At 49.9% G+C, this 15,311-nt stretch overlaps 1 protein-coding gene across 2 annotated transcripts; it reads right to left on the bottom strand.

Annotated features, from left to right (window-relative positions):
* Positions 1-313: 313 nt before the first annotated feature.
* On the bottom strand, positions 314-15,099 carry STX4 (syntaxin 4). Of its 2 annotated transcripts, XM_038763404.1 has the most exons (11): positions 14,995-15,098; positions 12,161-12,262; positions 8,835-8,934; positions 6,780-6,854; positions 6,598-6,668; positions 4,987-5,095; positions 4,792-4,868; positions 2,100-2,237; positions 1,188-1,298; positions 973-1,074; positions 314-776 (listed from the first exon to the last, which is right to left on the bottom strand). In XM_038763404.1, the coding sequence occupies exons 1-10, from the start codon at positions 15,022-15,024 to the stop codon at positions 991-993; spliced, it is 897 nt and encodes a 298-aa protein (XP_038619332.1). In that variant the 5' UTR covers positions 15,025-15,098; the 3' UTR covers positions 314-776; positions 973-990. The 2 variants fall into 2 exon arrangements, with proteins under 2 accessions (XP_038619332.1, XP_038619331.1); XM_038763403.1 differs by lacking the exons at positions 314-776; positions 973-1,074 and having other exon boundaries at positions 1,194-1,536; positions 14,995-15,099.
* Between the last annotated feature and the right edge of the window lie 212 nt (positions 15,100-15,311).

The following is a 15,311-nucleotide window of genomic DNA, read 5'->3' as shown; positions in this document are numbered from 1 at the left end:
ATGCCATCAAAAAAAAAAAAAAAAAGGAGCAGCGTGGCTACTACGGGTTCAAATCCTGACTCCGCCGCTTGTCAGCTGGGTGACTCTGGGCCAGTCACTTCACTTCTCTGGGCCTCATCTGGAAAATGGGGATGAAGACTGTGAGCCCCCGCCGTGGGACCTCCCCAGCGCTTAGAAGAGTGCTTTGCACATAGTAAGCGCTTAATAAATGCCATTATTATTATTATTAAGGAGGTGGGGGCGGAGCGGACGGGCTAGCCGGGACCCGAGAGAAAGAGCCGGCACCTGGAACAACCAGTCGCAAACGTGGGGATTTCCAAGCTCGGTTTGTCTCTTTTAATTTCTTACAAAACTGCGAGTCACTGTTGGCGGGCCCCGGTCCAAAGACATGGCGTAAAGGGATGCTCAAGAGGGATGGGATCCGTTCCCCGCCGCCCCAGCCCGCCAATCCTAGCTTTACCCCGAGGACCCGGACACCGCCCCCACAACCCGGGAGTGGGGGCCGGGAGGCTTGAGTTTCGAGTGGGGAAACCTAGGAAGCAGGACGGCGGCGATGTGAGCGACGTCCGGGAGGACGGGCTGCCTGGGTCCCGGAGGGAGGGCCGGGGGCACTGAACCCCAAAAGGTCCTTCCACCCATTCCCCCCGCCCCGCCCCGAAGAGAATCACCTGTCCCAATCCCCAGCCTGTTCTACGGGTAGCGGACGGCGAGGAGGCGGCGCGGGTCCAGCCTCCTTCCCCGGCTGCTCGGGGAAGAGGCCTAGGCTCCCCCGTATCCTGTAATCAACAGAAGGGAGACGTTAAGAGGGGATTTTCGGAGGGCGGAGGCCAGCCGGGGCGGGGAGGTCAGGAGAGGGAGGAAGGGAAGAGCGCGTAGGGGCCCGTGTGCCTGTATTCTAGGGAAAAAGCAGGATTGGGGGACGCCGGGAAGGACCGGGATACCCGAATTCCAGGAGGGGTTCGAAGCACTCACTGTGGGCGGAGGAAGGTGCTATCCGGTCTTTATGGCAATGCCGATGATCAGGGCAAGGATGAGGACAGTGATGGAGACGCAGATGGCGAGCATGACCTTCTTCTGCAGGAGGAGGAAGGGAATCAGAGCCCACGACCCAGGGTCCCACCTATGGGGTGAAGGGGGCGGGGGGCCGGGGGGGAGAAAAAGAGGAACGCAGAGCCAGCGCCCCTCACCTTCCTGGCTTTCTTCTGATTCTCCCCCGCGGAATGGATGTGCTCCTGGCCGCGCACCACATAGTCAGCCGAGGTCAGGATGTTTTTCTCAATCCTATCAATCATCTCCCCCTGGGGGAGAAGGGCAAGGCTTAGGGAGGGAAGAGGACAAGAGAGAAGAGGGCTTCGGGAAAGAGAGGTGAGGCCACGGCAAGAAGGGGAGAGCCGCCATCGGAGAGCACCACCCCCAACGTCTTTCCAGCGGGCCGACGGGTCCTCGGGCGGCTTTTCGAGGGGGTCCGGTCCCGGGTGAATCTGGGCTCGTGTCCTTCCCAACCGAACCGAAGCTTCCGGAACCGGGGTGCGGACCCTGGATCGGGAGGAACAGAGCCAACGGCGGAAGAGGGGAGGTGGAGGTGAAGAGCGGGGTCATCCGAGGCAGGGGGGGGCCGTGGAAACTGAAGGCCACAACCTCCTTGTGGGGCGGGAATGCCGGATGGAGGAAATACAGGCTGGGATGCGGAAGTCATTTTCGAAGAGGGGGCAGAGTCTAAGAGGGGGGACTTCCCAAGGCAGGTAAAAACTGGCAGGAGAGATCCGTAGCGGAAGCAGCACGGCCTAGTCGAAAGAGCTCCGGCCCGGGAGTTCTAATCCCGGCTCCGCCACTTACTTGCTGCGTGACCCTGAGCAAGTCACTTGACTTCTCTGTGCAAAATGGGGATTCGGTACCCGTTCTCCCTCCTATCCCCCACGCGAGATCACCTTGTATCGAGCTCCGTGCGTAACACAGGGCTTGGCACGTTATTATTACGGTCAGAGGAGACGGAGCGTTTGGAGGGAAGGCAGGGGCCGGAAGGCCCGAGGAGGGTCTTTTAAGAGCAGCGGGGCAGGAATCTTAGGAGGGCGGGGTCCTGGGAAGAAGGGGACTCTAACCTGCATCTCAACTTCGGTAGCCAGGAAGGTGAAAATTTCATGGAGCTCCCGGATGCTGCGCTCCAACTGCTGGATCTCCCCGTGTCGGGCCGAGATCTCGTTCAGCGCCTGTCGGGTCACCTGGGTGTCCTTCAGGATCTGGGGACGGAGCCGAGGAGGAGACAGGGTCAAGGGCAAATCTCCCCGTCCCTCCCTCCCCCAAACGTTGCCGCCATCACCCCAGAGGGTCTTTTAGGATGTCAATCAACCAGTGGTGTTTACTGAGGGCTTACCGTGTGCACAGCACTGTACTAACCATTTGGAAAGTACGTTACAACAGAGTTGGCAGTCGCGATCCCTGCCCTCAAGGGAGAGGGAGATAGTTGGTCAATCGGTCAGTGGTATTTATTGAGCGCTTACCGTGTGCACAGCACTGCACTGAACGCTTGGGAGGGTAGGACAGAACAATAACCGGACATATTCCCTGCCCACAACGAGCTTACAATCTAGAGGGGGAGACAGTCTTCCCCTCCCCACAGCACCTGTATATGTACAGATTTATTACCCTATTTTACTTGTACATATTTACTATTCTATTTATTTTGTAAACGATTCATTCATTCATTCAATCATATTTATTGAGCACTTACTGTGTGCAGAGCACTGTACTAAGTGCTTGGGAAGTACAAGTTGGCAACATATAGACGGTCCCTACCCAACTGTGGGCTCACAGTCTAGAAGGGGGAGACAGAGAACAAAACCAAACATATTAACAAAATAAAATAAATAGAATGTGTACAAGTAAAATAGAGTAATAAATACATTAAAAAAATGATGTGCATCTAGCTTTAATTCTATTTGTTCTGATGACTTGACACCTGTCCACATGTTTTGTTCTGTTGTCCGTCTCCCCTTCCTAGACTGTGAGCCCGTTGTTGGGTGGGAACCGTCTCTATATGTTGCCGACTTGTACTTCCCAAGCGTTTAGTACAGTGCTCTGAACACAGTAAGCACGCAATAAATACGATTGAAGGAATGAATAGACATTAATATAAACGACGGATAGGTACATAAGTGCTGACAGACAGACAAACGTGAGGATGTGATTGGTTCGAAGGAAGCTAGGTTCCGTCAGAACCAGAGTAATAATAATAATCATGATGGCATTTATTAAGTGCTTACTATGTGCCAAGCACCGTTCTGAGCGCTGGGGTAGATACAAGGTAATCAGGTTGTCCCACGTCGGGCTCCCAGTCTTCATCCCCATTTTACAGAGGAGGGAACTGAGGCCCGGAGAAGTGAAGCGACTTGCCCCAAGTCACACAGCTGACAAGTGGCGGAGCCGGGATTCGAACCCACGACCTCTGACTCCAAAGCCCGGGCTCTTTCCACTGAGCCACGCTGAAGAGTAGTACGGGGGTTTATATAGGCCAGAAACCCAGGCCCTGACCTGGTCTGCCCCATTTCCTGCCCAGGCCTGGCAACGGTATGAAATGGAAGGCCTCGACGCCAAACTGTAAATTCACTTCCCGGGGGGAAAAGGGGCAGCCACTTCCTGGTTCAGTGCCCCCGGGATCCTCTACCGGAATAAGATTCATAATAATAATAGTATTTGTTAAGCACTTACCATGTGCCAGGCACTGTACTAAGCACTGGGGTGGACACGAGCAAATTGGGTTGGACTGGACACAGTCCCTGTCCCCCCATGGGGCTCACAGTCTCAATCCCCATTTTCCAGATGAGGTTGACTGAGGCACGGAAAAGCGACGTGACTTGCCCAAGGTCACAGAGCAGACCAGTGGGGGGGCTGGGACTTGAACCCAAGTCCTTCTGACTCACAGGCCCGGGCGCTAGCCACTAGGAGAGGCCTCTGAGGGGCAGCCAGAGAGGCCGCACAACCCCATGATCCCGCCAAGCATCCGCCCCGATCCAGGAAAAGGAAAAGGCAGAGGGAAGCGGCGAGGCCTAGTGGAGAAAGCACGGGCCTGGGAGTTGGAGGATCTGGGTTCTAATAATAAAAATGGCATTTATTAAGCGCTTACTATGTGCAAAGCACTGTTCTAAGCACTGGGGAGGTTACAAGGTGATAAGGTTGTCCCATGGGGGGCTCACAGTCTTCATCCCCATTTTCCAGATGAGGGAACTGAGACTCAGAGAAGTGAAGTGACTTGCCCAAAGTCACCCAGCTGACAGCTGGCGGAGCCAGAATTTGAACCCAGGACCTCTGACTCCAAAGCCCGGGCTCTTTTCCACTGAGCCACGCCGCTCCCGGCTCTACCGCCCGTCTGCTGAGTGCCTTCACTTGTCGGTACCACAGTTCCCTCATCTGTGAAATGGGGATCGAGACGGGAGCTCCATGTGGGATATGGATTGTGTCTGACCTGATTATCTTGGATCTACCCCAGTGCTTAGGACAGTACCAGAGCTTAAGAAACGCCATTTTTTTTAAAAAAAGGGGAGAGAGGGAGAGAGAGAGGGAGAGAGAACTAGGCTCCTCCTAGCTCCAAACCCCAAGAGACCATCAGGATTTAAGGCTTGGGGGGTTGAGGAGCTAAAGTCTGACAAGTCTTACCCCCCACCACAACCTCGGAGCCGAGGTCTCACATAAATCAGGAGGCCTCCAGCAGGGGAGTGAAGAGGACACTCCCGAAGAGAGGGATGAGTTGGAAAGGCTGCGACGAGTGAGCAGACATTCTGGATTCATCAGACTCACATTGGACACAAACACCTCGCTCTGTCCAGTCTCCAGCATCTGCTCTATTTCTTCCTCGGACACCATTCCAGCGTTGGCTGTCGGGAGGAGACGACGACACTGACCATTCCGGATCCCGAGCCCCCCCCCCGCCCCCCCGCACACCCCGTCCCCCGTCCCCCTAATTATTCCGCCCTCCCGGAGGGCTACACTCACTGATCTTTAGCTGTCTCTGGATCCGCTCCACGTTCTTTTCCCGATATTCTGACTGGGTCACGTTACACTTGTTGATGAGCTCTACAAACTGCTTGGAGAGCACTCCGTGCTTTGGGAGAAATGACGAGGGCAGTGGTGAAGTGAAAACTCAAGGTGAGGGAGAGGGGTTGAGGGAGAGCTAGGTTCTGGCGGGGACCGTGTCTACCGATTCTGTTGGACTGCACTCTCCCAAGAGCTTAGTACAGCGCTCTGCACGCAGCAAGTGCTCGATAAAGACCGTCGGTGACGATGATGAGGAGAAGCAGCATGGCGGCCTTGCCCGGCCCCGGCAGTGAGCGACCCCCCAAACCCCGCCCTCCTGCTACCACGCTACTTCGGATTTTATTTTATTATTATTTTATTTTATTATTTATTTTATTTTATTCTATTCTAGTTTTTATTTTATTTTTTATTATTTTATTTTATTTTATTTTTTATTTTATATTTTATTTTATATTTTATTTTATTTATATTTTATTGTATTATATTATATCATATTATATTTATTTATTTATTATTTTATTATTTTATTTAATTTATTTTATTTTCATTTTATTATTTTATTTTATTTTATTTTATATTTTATTTTATTTTTTATTTTATTTTATATTTTATTTTATTTTATTTTATATTTTATTTTATATTTTATTTTATATTTTATTTTATTATTTTATTTTATGTTTTATTTTATTTTATTTTATTATTTTATTTTATTTTATTTTATGGTCTTCCTTAGGCACCTACTAGGTGGCAGGCACTGTATTCTCCCTCTCCTCCCCCACCCACCCCGCCTAACCTCCTTCCCCTCCCCACATCACCTGTATATATGTTTGTACATATTTATTACTCTATTTATTTTACTTGTACATATTTATTCTATTTATTTTATTTTGTTAATATGTTTTGTTTTGTTGTCCGTCTCCCCCTTCTAGACCGTGAGCCCGCTGTTGGGTAGGGACCGTCTCTATATGTCGCCGACTTGTACTTCCCAAGCGCTTAGTACGGTACTCTGCACACAGTAAGCGCTCAATAAATACGATTGAATGAATGAATGTTTACTAGTCTATTTATGTTTATTTTGTTAATATACTTTGTTTTGTTGTCCGTCTCCCCCTTCTAGACTGTGAGCCCGCTGTTGGGCAGGGATTGTCTCTATATATCGCCAACTTGTACTTCCCAAGCACTTAGTCCAGTGCTCTGCACACAGTAAGCGCTCAATAAATAAGATTGAATGAATGAATGAATATTTACTATTCTATTTATTTTATTAATATATTTTGTTTTGTTGTCTGTCTCCCCCCTTCTAGACTGTGAGCCCGTTGTTGGACAGGGACTGTCTCTATATGTCGCCGACTTGTACTTCCCAAGCAGTGCTCTGCACACAGTAAGTGCTCCATAAATACGAGTGAATCAATCAATCGTATTTATTGAGCGCTTATTGTGTGCAGAGCACTGTACTAAGCGCTTGGGAAGTACAAGTTGGCAACATATAGAGAAGGTCCCTACCAAACAGTGGGCTCACAGTCTAAAAGAATGAATGAATGAATGGAAAGATAAGTCCACCAGACTCACCTGTGTTTTCCTCATCCTGATGTTGACTGAGTTTTGGTTCTCATCTTCTCCCTCCTTTGGGGGATCAATAGCTGTAGGAGGGGAAAAAAGCGGAGAAATCCTGTTTCCTGGCTTCCGGCCCCCCCGGGGGACCAAAATTTAACCCACCCTGCCCCGAGACCCACGGCGTCCACAGCGCTCACCCTTCAGCTGGGTCCGGATCTCCGTTCCCAGCTGTTTGATCTCTTCCCGAAGGTTCTGAAGGCCCTGTTTCATGCCTGAAGTGACGGGAACGGAGAAATTATTCATACGTATTTATTACTCTATTTACTTTACTTGTACATATTTATTCTATTTATTTGGTGAACATGTCTTGTCTCGTTGTCTGCCTCCCCCTTCTAGACTGCGAACCTGCTGTTGGTTTGGGACTGTCTCTGTATGTTGCCAATTTTGTTCTTCCCAAGCGCTTAGTCCAGTGCTCTGCACACAGTAAGCGCTCAATAAATACGATTGAATGAATGAATTTATTTTATTTGTACATATTTATTCTATTTATTTTGTTAATATGTCTTGTTTTGTTCTCTGCCTCCCCCTTCTAGACTGTGAGCCCACTGTTGGGTAGGGACCGTCTCTACATGTTGCCGACTTGTACTTCCCAAGCACTTAGTCCAGTGCTCTGCACACAATAAGCGCTCAGTAAATACGATTGAATGAATGAATGCATTTATTTACTTTATTTGTCCATATTTATTCTATTTATTTTATTTTGTTAATGTGTCTTGTTTTGTTGTCTGTCTCCCCCTTCTCGACTGTGAGCCCGCTGTTGGGTAGGGACCGTCTCTACATGTTGCCGACTTGTACTTCCCAAGCGCTTAGTCCAGTCATCATCATCATCATCATCAATCGTATTTATTGAGCGCTTACTATGTGCAGAGCACTGTACTAGGCGCTTGGGAAGTACAAATTGGCAACACAAAGAGACAGTCCCTACCCAACAGTGGGCTCACAGTCTAAAAGGGGGAGACAGAGAACAAAACCAAACATACTAACAAAATAAAATAAAGAGAATAGGTATGTACAAGTAAAATAAATAAATAAATATGTACAAACATATATACATATATACAGGTGCTGTGGGGAAGGGAAGGAGGTAAGATGGGGGGGATGGAGAGGGGGACGAGGGGGAGAGGAAGGAAGGGGCTCAGTCTGGGAAGGCCTCCTGGAGGAGGTGAGCTCTCAGCAGGGCCTTGAAGGGAGGAAGAGAGCAAGCTTGGCGGATGGGCAGAGGGAGGCCATTCCGGGCCTGGGGGATGACATGGGCCGGGGGTTGATGGCGGGACAGTAAATGAATAAATAAATAATTTAATGGCTTAATAAATGCCATTAAAAAAAAAGGGGACAGATATCGGACATACGCTCTGTGGGGTTGAGGGAGGGGTGAAGAAAGGGAGCAAATCCGAGTGAAATCAGTGTGTGTTGTATATGAGGCGCTCCTTCCTTCAAGAAGCTTACAATCTATAGGTGGAGATGGGGAGAGACAGATGATTTGTTGCCACCTTGTACTTCCCAAGTGCTTAGTCCAGTGCTCTGCACACAGTAAGTGCTCAATAAATATGATTGATTGATTGATTGTGAGCCCACTGTTGGGTAGGGACTGTCTCTATATGTTGCCAACTTGTACTTCCCAAGCGCTTAGTCCAGTGCTCTGCACACAGTAAGTGCTCAATAAATACGATTGATTGATTTATTGATTTGCAAATAGCGGACACAGGAGACAGCTACAATTGACGGCGCGGGGGAGGAGGAGGGAAAGATGAGTCGCTGAAGAAATGAATAAGAAAAGAGACAGAAAATGGACGGGTAAGTGTTTTGAAGGTGGAGGGGGTTGAGGTCAAGCGCTTAGTACAGTGCTCTGCACACAGTACACAGTAAGCGCTCAATAAATACGATTGATTGATTGATTGAGGTCAAATCTGCCAGACCACAGCTAACTCCCCCAACCCAGGGCTACCGCAGGATGGGTGTGGGCTCATGGGTGGGGCCTCAGTTTCCCTCATCTTGTCCTTCCCAAGCGCTTAGGCCAGTGCTCTGCACACAGTAAGTGTTCAATAAATACGATTGATTGCTCTGCACACAGTAAGCGCTCAATAAATACGACTGAATGAATGACTCCTGCTTCCTCGTCTCACCCGCCTGCAGAAGTGCCCTTTCCCTACAACCCCGGAATTCCTACGGGAATGGAGTGAGGCCTCACTCACTATCCTCAGGCAGGGGCGTAGCCAGGATGGTAATTTGCTGCTTCTCCAGCTCCTTGACTTTGTTCTCCAGTTTGCCCATGGTCTGTCGGATTTCGCGGACCTAGACGGGAAAGGAAGCGGGCAATAAAGACCCGATTAATAACCGGGGTATTTGTGAAGCGCTTCCTAGGTGCCAGGCGCTCCTCTAAGGGCCGGGGTGGACACAGATAACCGGCCCTGTCCCACATGCGGCTCGCAGTCTTAGCCCCCGTTTCCCAATCAATCAATCGATCGTATTGATTGAGCGCTGACTGTGTGCAGAGCACTGGACTAAGCGCTTGGGAAGTCCAAGTTGGCGACACAGAGAGACGGCCCCGACCCAACAGTGGGCTCACAGTCGAGAAGTGGGGGGAACCGAGGCACAGAGGAGCGACTGGCCCAAGGCGTGGCGGAGCCGGGATCTGAACCCAGGTCCTTCTGCCGCCCAGGCCCCTGTTCTGAGTTCGAGGCTTCTAGCTCTTACCCTCCTATTCTCCTCGCTGCCAACCCCCCCAGTTTGGGCCTTTCCCCGGAACCCAGGCATCCCTTTTAGACTGTGAGCCCACTGTTGGGTAGGGACTGTCTCTATGTGTTGCCAATTTGTACTTCCCAAGCGCTTAGTACAGTGCTCTGCACATAGTAAGCGCTCAATAAATACGATTGATTGATTGATTGATTGATTGCCTTTTTTTTTCAGTGGTGCTTAAGCGCTCACTATGTGTCAAACACTGTTCTGAGCGCAGGGGTAGATGGAAATTCATTAGGTCCCACTGTTGGGTAGGGACCATCTCATGGCTCAGTGGAAAGAGCCCGGGCTTTGGAGTCAGTGGTCGTGGGTTCAAATCCCGGCTCTGCCAATTGTCAGCTGGGTGACCTTGGGCAAGTCACTTAACTTCTCTGGGCCTGAGTTCCCTCATCTGTAAAATGGGGGTTGACTGTGAGCCCCTCGTGGGACAACCTGATCACCTTGTAACCCCTCAGCGCTTAAAACAGTGCTTTGCACATAGTAAGCGCTTAATAAATGCCATCATCATTATTATTATTATATGTTGCCAACTTGGACTTCCCAAGCGCTTAGTACAGTGCTCTGCACATAGTAAGCTCTCAATAAATACGATTGAATGAATTAGGTCGGGCACAGTCCCTGTCCCACATAGGGGATGCAGCGTGGCTCAGTGGAAAGAGCCCGGGCTTGGAGTCAGAGGTCGTGGGTTCAAATCCCGGCTCCGCCACTTGTGAGCGGTGTGACTTTGGGCAAGTCACTTCACTTCTCTGGGCCTCAGTTCCCTCATCTGTAAAATGGGGATGAAGACTGTGAGCCCCACGTGGGACAACCTGATTACCTTGTATCTACCCCAGCGCTTAGAACAGTGCTTGGCACATAGTAAGCGCTTAACAAATACCAACATTATTATTATTATTATTATTATTATTATGGGGCTCATGGTTTAAGCAGGAATGCCCTGATTCCTGGCTTTGCCACTTAAGAAAGCAGTGTGGTCTAGTGGCTACAGCACGGGCCTCGGAGTCGGAAGGACCTGGGTTCTAATCCCGCTCCTCCCCTGGTCTCCTGTGTGACCTTGGGCAAGTCACTTCATTGCGCCTCGGTTGCCTCAGCTGCAAAATGGGGATTAGGACAGCGAGCCCCGCGTGGGGCAGGGACTGTGTCCAACCTGATGAACTCGTATCTATGGATCAGTGCTTGGCATTCACTCCAGCATATTTACTGAGCGCTTACTGCGTGCAGAGCGCTGTACTGAGCGCTTGGCAAACAGTAAGAGCTTAACAAATGCCCTCAGAGAAGCAGCGTGGCTCAGTGGAAGGAGCCCGGGCTTGGGAGCCAGAGGTCGTGGGTTCTAATCCCGGCTCCGCCACTTGTCAGCTGTATGACAGGGCAAGTCGATTAACTTCTCTGTGCCTCAGTTCCCTCATCTGTAAAATGGGGATGAAGACTGTGAGCCCCACGTGGGATAACCTGATGAACTTGTATCCCCTTGTAGCGCTTAGAACAGTGCTTGGCACATAGTAGCGCTTAACAAATGCCCTCATTATTATTATTATTCTTATTCTAATCCCGGCTCCGCCGCTTGTCAGCTACGTGACTTAGGGCAAGTCACTTAACTTCTCTGGGCCTCAGTTCCCTCATCTGTAAAACGGGGATTAAGACTGTGAGCCCCCTGTGGTACAACCTGATCACCTTGTAACCTCCCCAGCACTTAGAACAGTGCTTGGCACATAGTAAGTGCTTAACAAATGCCATCATCATTATTATTACTATTATTATTATTCTAATCCCGGCTCCGCCACTTGTCAGCTGTGTGACTTAGGGCAAGTCACTTCACTTCTCTGGGCCTCAGTTCCCTCATCTGTAAAACGGGGATTAAGACTGTGAGCCCCCTGTGGTACAACCTGATCACCCTGTAACCTCCCCAGCGCTTAAAACAGTGCTTGGCACATAGTAAGCGCTTAACAAATGTCATTATCATTATTATTATTATTATTCTAATTCTGGCTCTGCCGCTTGTCAGCTGTATGACAGGGCAAGTCGATTAACTTCTCCGGGCCTCAGTTCCCTCATCTGCAAAATGGGGATGAAGACTGTGAGCCCCACGTGGTCACCTTGTATCCCCTCCAGCGCTTGGAACAGTGCTTGGCACAGAGTAAGTGCTTCAGTGCTTGGCACATAGTAAGGGCTTAACAAATGCCATCATCATTATTATTATTATTCTAATCCCGGCTCCGCCGCTTGTCAGCTGCATGACTTAGGGCAAGTCGATTAACTTCTCTGGGCCTCAGTTCCCTCATCTGGAAAATGGGGATGAAGACTGTGAGCCCCCTGTGGTACAACCTGATCACCTTGTATCCCCCCCACGCTTAGAACAGTGCTTGGCACATAGTAAGCGCTTAACAAATACCACCATCATTATTATTATTATTCTAATCCCGGCTCCGCCGCTTGTCAGCTGCAGGATTTAGGGCAAGTCGATTAACTTCTCTGGGCCTCAGTTCCCTCATCTGGAAAATGGGGATGAAGACTGTGAGCCCCACGGGGGACAACCTGATGACCTTGTATCCCCTCCAGCGCTTGGAACAGTGCTTGGCACATAGTAAGCGCTTAACAAATACCATTCTTCTTATTTATTATTATTTCTTTTCCTAGCCCTTCACCGCTCATCAGTGGACACCCAACCCCCCAAACACCCCCCCCCCCACCCCCCCAAACACGCTTTCCCTCTGGCCCACCCCTTCCCACCTGTCTCCATAGGTCAGACCCCCGGCCCCCTTCCTCATGGCTTCGCCCCTCTTACCTTCTGGAAGAATGCCTCGTCGGGGCTTCCCAATTTCGCCGTCCCCGGGTGGATGACCAAGGCCACCCGCTCATTCCCCTCCTCGTCGGAGCTGTCCTCCCCCTGCGAGATCTGGGGGTCACTGGAGGATCCGGGGGGCGGCCCCCTCCCACTGCCTCCCCCCCAAACCCCAGAGTCCCAAAGATAATAATAATAATAATAATAATAATGGCATTTATTAAGCGCTTACTATGTGCCAAGCACCGTTCTAAGCGCCGGGGTGGTTACAAGGTGATCAGGTTGTCCCACGGGGGGCTCACAGTCTCAATCCCCGTTCTACAGATGAGGTGACTAAAGCCCAGAGAAGCGAAGCGACTTGCCCAAAGTCACACAGCCGACAGTTGGCAGAGCCGGGATTTGAACCCATGACCTCTGACTCCAAAGCCCGGGCTTACTATGTGCCAAGCACTGTTCTAAGTGCTGGGAAGGTTACAAGGTGATCAGGTGGTCCCACGGGGGGCTCGCAGTCTTCATCCCCGTTTTACAGATGAGGGAACTGAGGCCCAGAGAAGTGAAGTGACTTGCCCTAAGTCACACAAATGATAGGCGGCGGAGCCGGGATTAGAATAATAATAATAATAATAATAATAAGCGCTGGGGGGATACAGCTGAAGCAGCGTGGCTCAGTGGAAGGAGCCCGGCCTTTGGAGTCAGAGGTCATGGGTTCAAATCCCGGCTCCGCCACTTAATAATAATAATTATAATGGCATTTGTTGAGCGCTTACTATGTGCAAAGCACTGTTCTAAGCGCTGGGTTCACTCATTCAATCATATTTATTGAGCGCTTACGGTGTGCAGAGCACTGTACTGAGCGCTTACTGTGTGCACAGCACTGTACTAAGCGCCTGAGAAGTACAAGTCGGCAACACATAGAGACAGTCCCTACCCAACAGCGGGCTCACAGTGTAGAAGGGGGAGACAGAGAACAAAACCAAACATACTAACAAAATAAAATAAATAGGATAGATATGTACAAGATAAATAAATAAATAAAGTAATAAATATGTAAGCGCTTGGGAAGTCCAAGTTGGCAACATATAGAGACGGTCCCTACCCAACAGTGGGCTCACAGGCTAGAAGCCTGGGCTGTCAGCTGTGTGACTTTGGGCAAGTCACTTCACTTCTCTGGGCCTCAGTTCCCTCATCTGTCAAATGGGGATGAAGACTTTGAGCCCCCCGTGGGACAACCTGATCACCTTGTAACCTCCCCAGCGCTTAGAACAGTGCTTGGCACATCGTAAGGGCTTAACATATACCAACATTCATTCATTCAATCATATTTATTGAGCGCTTACTGTGTGCAGAGCACTGGACTAAGCGCTCGGGAAGTACAAGTTGGCAACATTATTATTATTATTATACAAGGTGATCAAGTTGTCTCACGTGGGGCTCACGGTCTTCATCCCCATTTTCCAGATGAGGGAACTGAGGCTCAGAGAAGTGAAGTGGCTTGCCCAAGGTCACACAGCAGACGTGGCGGAGTCGGGATTCGATCCCAGTGCTTAGCACATAATAAATGCTTCACAACTACCATCATTAGCACTAACAGATACCATTGTTATTATTAATGGTAATAAGCAGCATGGCTCAGTGGCCAGAGCCCGGGCTTTGGAGTCAGAGGGCATGGGTTCAAATCCCGGCTCCGCCACTTGTCAGCTGGGTGACTTTGGGCAAGTCACTTCACTTCTCTGGGCCTCAGTGACCTCATCTGTAAAATGGGGATGAAGACTGTGAGCCCCCCGTGGGACAACCTGATCGACTTGTAACCTCCCCAGCGCTTAGAACAGTGCTTTGCACAGAGTAAGCGCTTAATAAATGCCATCATTATTATAAGTCACTTCACTTCTCTGGGCCTCAGTGACCTCATCTGTAAAATGGGGATTAAGACTGTGAGCCCCCCGTGGGGCAACCTGATCACCTTGTAACCTCCCCAGCGCTTAGAACAGTACTTTGCACATAGTAAGCGCTTAACAAATGCCATCATTATTATTATTATTATTATTAAGTCACTTCACTTCTCTGGGCCTCAGTGACCTCATCTGTAAAATGGGGATTAAGACTGCGAACCCCCCGTGGGACATGATCGACTTGTAACCTCCCCAGCGCTTAGAACGGTGCTTTGCACATAGTAAGCGCTTAATAAATGCTATTATTATTATTATTATTAAGTCACTTCACTGGGCCTCAGTGACCTCATCTGGAAAATGGGGATTAAGACTGTGAGCCCCCCGTGGGACAACCTGATCAACTTGTAACCTCCCCAGCGCTTAGAACAGTGCTTTGCACATAGTAAGCGCTTAATAAATGTTATTATTATTATTATTATTATTATTATGTCACTTCACTTCTCTGGGCCTCAGTCACCTCATCTGTAAAATTGGGATGAAGACTGTGAGCCCCCCGTGGGACAACCTGATCACCTTGTAACCTCCCCAGCGCTTAGAACAGTGCTTTCCACATAGTAAGCGCTTAATAAATGCCATCATTATTATTATTATTAACAAATACCATTTTATTGTTATTATTATTATCCCCCCCCCCCCACACTCCCACCCCTTCTTCCATTCCTTTCTCAGGGCTCAGGATCAATCAATCGTATTTATTGAGCGCTTACTATGTGCAGAGCACTGTACTATTACACTGGAGCACTCAGCACTCCAGCCCCTCCCCAAACACACTATGTCCACTTGTCCTTCCCAAGCGCTTAGTCCAGTGCTCTGCACACAGTAAGCGCTCAATAAATACGATTGAACGAATGAATGAATGACCCCAGCGTCCCTTCCTCCCCATCTCACCTGCCTCAGCTCACAGGTCCGGTCCCGCATGGTATTCCAGGCCGAATCCCCCTCCCCACCCCCCGGGATCCAAGGGCTGGGCCTGGATTCCCCAATTCCAAACCTGGAATTCCACTCCAAACCTGGAATTCCACCACCCCCCTCACTGCTGGAAGCCCCGCCCCTCAATCAGCCAATGGAAAAGGGCCGGAAAAGGCGAGATTCCCGCCCCCCTCTCCCTCCCCACCGGGGTGATCCCATAAGTTGGAATTCCCTCCTTCTGCGATGGGATCCGCGCAGGCGCAGAGACGAGCGGTCGGGGAACCGGAAGTGCCCGT

Source organism: Tachyglossus aculeatus, chromosome 21, assembly GCF_015852505.1.
Source record: "Tachyglossus aculeatus isolate mTacAcu1 chromosome 21, mTacAcu1.pri, whole genome shotgun sequence".
Lineage (NCBI taxonomy): Eukaryota > Metazoa > Chordata > Mammalia > Monotremata > Tachyglossidae > Tachyglossus > Tachyglossus aculeatus.
This window is presented reverse-complemented; position numbering and strand designations above follow the sequence as displayed.

Bases quoted from the DNA above. Each gene is read 5' to 3' on its own strand.
- STX4 (XM_038763403.1), bottom strand. From the start codon at position 15,024: ATGCGGGACCGGACCTGTGAGCTGAGGCAG. The intron at 6,669-6,779 runs GTGAGCGCTGTG...CCCCTCCTACAG, and splicing joins GATCCGGACCCAGCTGAAGG to CTATTGATCCCCCAAAGGAG. The intron at 5,096-6,597 runs GTGAGTCTGGTG...TTTCTCCCAAAG, and splicing joins TCAGGATGAGGAAAACACAG to CACGGAGTGCTCTCCAAGCA.